Here is a 7,855-nt window from a genome sequence, read left to right as displayed (position 1 = left end):
AATGTGGCGATAATCATAGAGTGTCCTAGCTAGGGGGTATTCAACGACCTGTATAATATTCTTATCCGGACTTCAGACTCCAGAAACATACAAACGTCTCAAACGCAGTTTTAAACCTTTCCTTCTTCTTCACAGGGGCAGCAGCAAGGACAAACGTGCTCCCCATAGAAACAAATTTCTATAGTTCTCGATTTATTTAACGTGCTAGAACATTGACAATTTCCAGTTCTCAGGAATAAACACTAAAATACTACAATAATGCAATGATGACTTGTCATTCCTGTCATTTAATGCCTGAAATGAGAATTTTGTGACCAAAGACCTTTGTTATTCCGCAAGAATATCTATCTAATCGGATACTTTCAGGGTGCTCGCAAGATAAGCCGCAACCAGACCAGAGAGACCACCAAGCCCCAACACATAAGCGATGCCAGTCCCGTTATCTCCCGAGACGAAAAATACTAAACTACATATCAAAGCAGCAAGCATTTGCGGAGCCGCTATGGAAACATTGTGCAAACTCATCAATAAGCCTAGCCCTAGAGTCTGTTCTCCACCAGCAGACCAAGTCAGCTCCAGCATCCTTTCTGCTGTCCCCGCACCGACTAGAGCAAATGGTATCCAACACGTACAGGTTCAACTAACACCCATCGTTGCGACGAGAGCTGTTACAGCCTCTGTTGTGGAAACAAAGCAGCTGCTGAACATGCAGATTGAAAACAAGATCTGGGAACCCGTCCATAAATTGGAAAATGTTAATTTTGACTTCCAAATGCGATCCATAAACTTTCCAGAACAGACCAAGCTACTAGAAGGGCTGATTATATAGGGGAATATCGTGCTCGATATAAGTGAGATGCAAGAATAAAGAAGCATTACCCTCGGCCCGGATCGCAGCGACTCATTCTTGGCGAACTTCAGCCCTTTAAGGCCATTCAGCTGCCTATCATCTGTTAGCAAATGATCTAAACCTAAAATAAGTTAGTACAATGGCTTGGATAGAACGCATCTTCTTACTGATCTTGTCGATGTATCTAAAATTCACGGGTTACTAAACTTGCAAATGATTCGGAAGAAAGAGACCTACATGGTAATGTAATAGATGAACAGAAACCAGCCCATCCAGGAAAAGAATTGAATTTTCCACACTTCTAGAACATCTTGAGGTAAATTCCACATCGCTGATACAATTCTCCTCCCATCGCTTGGTTGACAAGAGGTTGACTCAACCATCTCATTCACGCTCTTCTCGGGGCCTCTTTCCTTGATGAACAGCCACAATCCAGATAAACTCAACAACAAAGCAAATAATGTTACAAGACAGAGATCTTTGAATTGTGTGTTGGCGAGGAAGGGTAACAGCTTTGGGAGGTCGGTTGCCCCAGAAAGCTGTCCAATGATGTTTCCTATGCCAATCATTGCTGCAGCAGCCCAAGCTGAAGCTCTACTTTGTTGCTGTGAGGGGCAGGTATCGATGATGAGAGCTCTGAGCCCGACTTGGACCGGCTGAATAGCAATTTGTAAAGCGACCATACAAATCAGGGTCATTGACTTGCATAATAGGGTATATCCCATCATCTGGGTCTTGCCTATCGTCTGTTCGTCCTTGGTTGAGATCAAGTCTGGTGCCCATCCTAGGCCAAGGAGACAGAAAATGATCCCTCCAACCCCTATACCAACAAAAATCCTTCGTTTTCCGCAACGAAGCCGGCATCTATCACTACGAATCCCTATATATGGTTGCACGAAAGTCCCTACGAGTGGTCCAGCAAGCCATGTTAGGCCGACAGATGTCTTACTGAGGCCAACTGATAACAATTGGGACTTTTATGCCACATGTTAGTCTTGTTGTTTGGGAAAGAGGGTTTCATTTACTCACAGAACCGTACGATGATAGGACTGCAAAGACGATTTGTAATCTACAAGATTAGATCAGTAACTGAAGGCAAGCTTCACAGAGTGGACTCACGCACCAAAGCTCAATGATAAAACGAAGAGGTAGGAAGTCGCCCTCAACGCCGGTTCATCTAACTTTTCACCAGTCGTCTCTACCACTATGACACGGGCATCATCATCACCATCGCTGTTGTAAACACTATCTTGAGGGAATGGGCTCCCATCTGAGCTATTTCTCGCCAATATAGGTTGATATCTCCACGATGTCAGTGCCGCCATTGCGACCGAGAGTGCGCACTCGAGCGGGTCTTTGGAAGGAAGCCACCGTAACTTCGAACTTTGAAGCCAAGTGCCAGGAGTAAGGGATCATGAACGCTACCCAAGACGGAAATTTCACCAACTCGATCAGTCATTGGGATCGGGAATAGACCCTGTTACCATACCTCAGGTTGACGTACTTACTGTGCATTCTGCACTCGACCGGCCGACGCACTGGAATGACATAGCCTTGAGTTGTCAGAAATCAGCAAATCCATCATGCTGAGTTGGAAGGCGTAAGAGATCATGACTATTTTGACATTCTATAAGAAGGTGTGAGAATGCCGATACAGTCAGTGCCTACCTACCGACGGCGGTGCGGTGTGTCAGGTTAAGCGAGAAGAGCGGGGGTATTATTAAGGTTAAGCTTCGGCTCCGATATTTACGATAATATCGTTATTTTATTGTACTGCGTATAAAATAATACTAGCTTATATTAAAGCGTAGTACGGGATAATAATATTACTGCCGGCGGTAATACAGGTACAGTACAGAAATCACCACGGCACACGGGGCAGGTGCTGTGCCTCCTTCCGGCATAGGCATAGTTCAGACAATCGAAGTACAGTACGTGCCCTACCACCGCGGAATGCGCAGACGGAGCAAAACTTGAACTTGGGGAGGCAGGTAAGGTAATCTACTGTAGGGAGCGGAAACTGGTTATCTCTTACGGTCGAGCGCTTGGTTGTTGCCTTTCCCAGATTCCGTTCACATACCTCCGTCTCCCTTGCCTTGCTTCTCTCAATCGATCTTCGATCTTCAGAAGTTGACGAAATGAGCGCCATAACCAGCAAGCAAGAGAGTGAGACCACGGTCAGTGAAGTATGATAGCCGACGAATAAATTTTTATCGGTTGCTAACTATACGGCCCAGGATACAAATATACTGGCGACATCTACACAGGTCTCTCAGGAACGGAAGACCGTTGACGACAAAGACATAGAGCTGAGTACCAATGTCAGCGTCGAGCCTCTCACCAACATCGGGAGACCTGTTCTCCCCGAAACGGATCTCGATAGAGGCATCGTTGGTTGGGACAGCCAAGATGACCCTTCGATGCCCTTCAACTTCTCCCCGGGTCGCAAAAGGGCTATCCTTGCTCAAATCTCAGCAATCACGTTTGTTTCCCCGCTGGCGACCACGGTTTTTGCACCGGGAGCCTCCTTCATGGATACCGAGTTCCACAATAGCGACGCCCTTCTGTCAAGCTTAACAAGTTCAGTCTATATCCTTGGTAGATCACGTAGATTTGGGTCGGTTCGCAAAAGCTGAGATCTATTTTAGGATATGTCATCGGTCCCTTATTCCTAGCACCTGCGAGCGAACTTTGGGGTCGCCGGCCCGTCCTTTCGCTCGCAAACTGGTCATTTGTGATCTGGCAGGTCTGCTGTGCGGTCTCGCCGAACATTGGATCATTGATAGCCTTTCGATTTCTTGCCGGAATTGGCGGTGCTGGGGCCATGACTTTGAATGGCGGGGTAACAGCAGACTTGTTCATCCCAGAAGAGCGCGGGACTGCCAATGCTCTGGCCGCTCTTGGCGTCATATTTGGTCCTATCGTTGGTCCACTGCTTGGGGGTTTCATTGCCCAAAGGGTTGGCTGGAGATGGATCTTTGGGTGCTTTCTTGTTTGAGTGGCACGCTCAGCGTTTTGATCGAGATCTTCAATAAAGAAAGCTACGCTCCGGTTCTGATTACGAGGAAGACCGCCAGATTATCGAAGGAGCTTGCTCGCCCAGACCTCCGATCTTGCTACGATGACGAGGAGACTCCAGATACCACATTTAAGAAGCTTCAACAGGGTTTCACACGTCCACTTCGAATGCTCTTCCTCTCTCCAATCATCGGGCTATTCTGCGCATACGTTTCTTTGATATACGGATGTCTCTACCTCCTTCTCACAACAATCCCTTCAGTATACGCAAATACATATCACTGGTCACCCGAGCTCACTGGTCTTGCGTCTCTCGGCATTGGGCTAGGTTTTTTCCTTGGTTTAGTGGTGATCGGTTCAACGAGCGACAGATTGATCATCAAATTGACCAAAGAGAACAATGGGATCTATGAACCTGAAATGCGGCTCCCACCAATGGTCGTTCTGGCAATTTTCGTCCCAATATCCTTCTTCTGGTATAGCTAGTCGGTTGATAAAGGAGTTCACTGGATCGTCCCAATTGTCGCCCTTGTACCTTTTGGATTTGGTATGCTAGGCATCCTTTATCCGGTCCAGATGTATCTTATCGATGCCTTCCCAATCCACGCGGCATCAGCAATGGCAGCTCTTACTGTTTCCCGATCATTGGTCGGTGCACTCCTACCACTTGCTGCCCCCAAAATGTACAAGTCACTAGGCCTTGGGTGGGGGAATTCATTGCTGGGTTTCATTGCTTTGGCAATTGTCCCATTGCCTTACTACTTTTGGAATTTCGGCGGCGCGATAAGAAAGAAGTATGTGATTAAGTTGTGAAATCGGGCCGGTGTCGATATCAAGGCTGAAGGGGATGGTGTACCTGGGGGACGAGCTACATCGAGTGACTGACGCAAAATCAACTGCAGGGTGTTTAGATTCACATGGCAAAGTCAGCTTTCTGTCAGTTGGGAAATTTTGTACAGACCAAATACTCGGAATAATACGGCGATTGCTATAGCGGGCCAAAGCTAGTAAGCTGTGCTGTAGTACTATACATGCAGCTCCGGGCTTAGGCAATTATTATCCCCCAAATTTGATTCGATTGCTTATGATTTGCTTCCAGGGCGGGAAAAGCATCGCATCAATTAACCAAACTTCTGGCCTCTGTCACTTTTCGTACATTTCTGCTCCCAAACTTGTTCTTGTTGCAAACAACAGTGAAGGAGCTGTTTACTAGCAGATATGTTGGTCAAGAATTATATGTCAACACCGCTTCTGATACTTGCTGCTCTAGCAAAGGTTGTGTTTGCGGAACCAGATCATTTCTGCAAGTCTTTTGGACACGGCTCAAACAACGACTTCTGTGTATCGCTCGCAACGTACGATGATCCTACTTTCTCCAAGCAAGATTTCATCATTACTTTCAACCGCACACAGCATGCAGCTACTGGCTGGTCTTCGGTCGGAATCGGTAATCAGATGAATGGATCCATCATATTTCTTCTATACGGAGATCCAAACTCGATTTCCCCACCAACTCTCAGCGTTCGATCCACAATCGCCCACCGTCACCCCTTGAGCTTATCCATGGGAGACCAACACTCGCGTTGGAATCCATATTGGATACGTTGAAGCCCAATGGTCTGCATCATCTCACGAAGGCTCCAAAACTGCGACAGCAAGCTTCGTTTGTTACGGCTGCAACGCCTGGTTTTATGCAGATAGATCCGCCATAACACCCGTCTTGCCCTTTATCTGGGCTGCCAACACTGAACAAGACCTCTCAGTCTCAGACTACGCAAGTGATGCAAATCTGATAATGCACAATCACTACGGTAGTTTCGATATGGATATGACGAAGGAAATGAGCATCGTCCCCAAGCTACTTCCAGATACCATATCAAACTTTCTCAGACCTTCTCCGCCTGCCGCCCCAAACAGCCCCAATAATGATAATCCAACAATATTCGTACCAGATAAACATCGAATCTGGCTTCTTCATGGTCTCTGCTTAGCTGCAGCTTTCTTCGTCCTCCTTCCACTGGGCACAATATTCATTCGCACAGGCTCGCCACACGCATTCTACTTGCATCTCGGTCTCCAAATCATAGGATCAATTTCAGCCCTCGTGGGAATGATTGTTGGATTTTTCTTGAGCACTAGTGTTCATACTTGGCATCAATATATTGGGCTAGGACTCGGATTGGCGATGCTTGCTCAATTGAGACTAGGTTTCCAGCGCCACCGAGTATTTGTCTCCAAGAAAGTCAATACTTGGATGGGAAATACTCACATTTGGATTGGAAGGTGTATTCTTTTTGGTGGATCTGTCAATGTTGTCTTAGGTCTGACTCTGAGTGACTACACAATCCACCTGAAAACGGGGTTCACAATAGCGGGCGTTATGAATGCGCTTGTGCTTGGTTTCGTGATCTATAGGCACAAGATCGGAAAACCTATCGGGAAGAATCTTAGAATTCCATGGCTCAGCAAAGTCAATGGAATTGGATGGGCTGACGGTGCAAATCTGCAGTCATACTTTGCGTTGACGGACGAGGATAACAATGAGGGAGAAGAGGAGAGAAGAAACGAAGTTGAGATGGAGAAGGGAATCGAGAGAAGACAGTCCATGAGTGAGTCTCTACGCACGGAAGCCCTGGAGTGAGTTGGCAAACTCGAAAGGATGGTATATGAATATGTTGGAGGTTTTGGGGATGTGATTTGGCTCAATTATTGTTTGGGGTACGAAAGCATGATATCCAGTAAATGCAAGGTTAATTTATTGTATTACTGGACGTTCAATCTATTCTCACTGGAAAAAATTTTCTTTATCCAAATCTATAGTTTGCTGTTTTACAAGTTTTTTGTACGGATAGTTGAAAAACTTGTAGTAATAATACAAAAACTAACAAAACAGAGTGGTGAAATTAATGGGACAATAGTAATGAAAATCCAAAAAAATGACTAATTAGTAAAGCCAAACAGGCCTCCCCCCTCTACCAGCCCCTCCTCAGGCTTCTTATACTCTCAGTTCTCATCTTCTCCATCCTTGTTATCGTCACAGCTTGAATAGGAGGGGTTTTCATTCGCTCGAAAAGATTAAAGGATAGTTCATTTTCCTCCTTGGCTTCATGCGACTTCGAGAAAATTGACACTTAGGGTTAGGGTTACCAACATCGGTGCCACTCTGAACATCACGATCGCTTTGCTCCGAGCGTATGTCCGGGTCAACTCTCCCAAAGCTGTACTCATGGCCCGAGAGTGCGAAATGTGGCCAGCACCTGTACTCCACGAGCCATCGCTCAGAAGGAGTTATTTCCTGTGCCGTTCCCTGATTCAGCTATGCAGACTCGACAGCAGCATCGCCATATTTCAGACTCCTTGCTTGCATATCCACAAGCAGTCACGGAGGAGGTTCAGGACGATAATCCAGCTGCTTCCTCAAAAATCACAGTCCATGATGCCAATTACACACCCTACACCAGCCATGATCTAACCATGCCGATTACCCCTGAGAAGTGTAGGCTCACCTCCTCCTAGCCAATGAGTTTCAGGCTTGCTAACAAATTTTCAGTTGATGAGGAGCCACACGCCTGGGATGAATCTTATGAACTGAACTCTGAAGAGGAGAAATATTAAGAGCTGAGGCCACCGGGAATGGCCCACTTAAGCGAGACGCGGTAACGCGTAAAAATTCTACACCCCATTTTAAAACCCTTACTACACAACAACCCTCTTAGGAATCAGTCCATAATTCAAGATGGAGACACCTCTTATCCTAAGTGATCCTATCGAGAAAGAGAATAATGAATGGCCTACCCCTGCACGTGCAGTCATTCGATCCCTATAGCGCCAGGGAAAGTCGCAACGCGAGATTGTCTCAGAGACCCATATCCCTCGAAGAACAGTACGCCGCATTCTTAAGCAGGAATCTAGTCGGAGAGAGTGCAAAAGAAAGCTCTCTAGACACCATCTCATGTCTATACGCGACATACGTTATTGCATTCGAAC

At 46.3% G+C, this 7,855-nt stretch overlaps 3 protein-coding genes across 3 annotated transcripts; 2 read left to right on the top strand and 1 right to left on the bottom strand.

Annotated features, from left to right (window-relative positions):
- Nucleotides 1-351: 351 nt before the first annotated feature.
- Nucleotides 352-2,175, bottom strand: LY89DRAFT_778647 (uncharacterized protein; the record flags this gene model as incomplete). Its single annotated transcript, XM_018222225.1, has 5 exons — nucleotides 352-971; nucleotides 1,018-1,034; nucleotides 1,088-1,824; nucleotides 1,880-1,919; nucleotides 1,970-2,175. The coding sequence occupies 5 exons, from the start codon at nucleotides 2,173-2,175 to the stop codon at nucleotides 637-639; spliced, it is 1,335 nt and encodes a 444-aa protein (XP_018075374.1). The 3' UTR covers nucleotides 352-636.
- An 813-nt stretch (nucleotides 2,176-2,988) lies between these two features.
- LY89DRAFT_694671 (MFS general substrate transporter) lies at nucleotides 2,989-4,681 on the top strand (the record flags this gene model as incomplete). The annotated part of the gene is made up of 5 exons (XM_018216721.1): nucleotides 2,989-3,027; nucleotides 3,118-3,448; nucleotides 3,499-3,842; nucleotides 3,875-4,306; nucleotides 4,355-4,681. The coding sequence occupies 5 exons, from the start codon at nucleotides 2,989-2,991 to the stop codon at nucleotides 4,679-4,681; spliced, it is 1,473 nt and encodes a 490-aa protein (XP_018075373.1).
- A 405-nt stretch (nucleotides 4,682-5,086) lies between these two features.
- Nucleotides 5,087-7,483, top strand: LY89DRAFT_729819 (uncharacterized protein; the record flags this gene model as incomplete). The annotated part of the gene is made up of 5 exons (XM_018219411.1): nucleotides 5,087-5,389; nucleotides 5,439-6,505; nucleotides 7,010-7,060; nucleotides 7,105-7,364; nucleotides 7,419-7,483. 5 exons carry the CDS (start codon nucleotides 5,087-5,089, stop codon nucleotides 7,481-7,483), a joined length of 1,746 nt encoding a protein of 581 aa, XP_018075372.1.
- Nucleotides 7,484-7,855: the final 372 nt, after the last annotated feature.

Source organism: Mollisia scopiformis (genome assembly GCF_001500285.1).
Source record: "Mollisia scopiformis unplaced genomic scaffold LY89scaffold_5, whole genome shotgun sequence".
NCBI classification, from domain to species: domain Eukaryota; kingdom Fungi; phylum Ascomycota; class Leotiomycetes; order Helotiales; family Mollisiaceae; genus Mollisia; species Mollisia scopiformis.
This window is presented reverse-complemented; position numbering and strand designations above follow the sequence as displayed.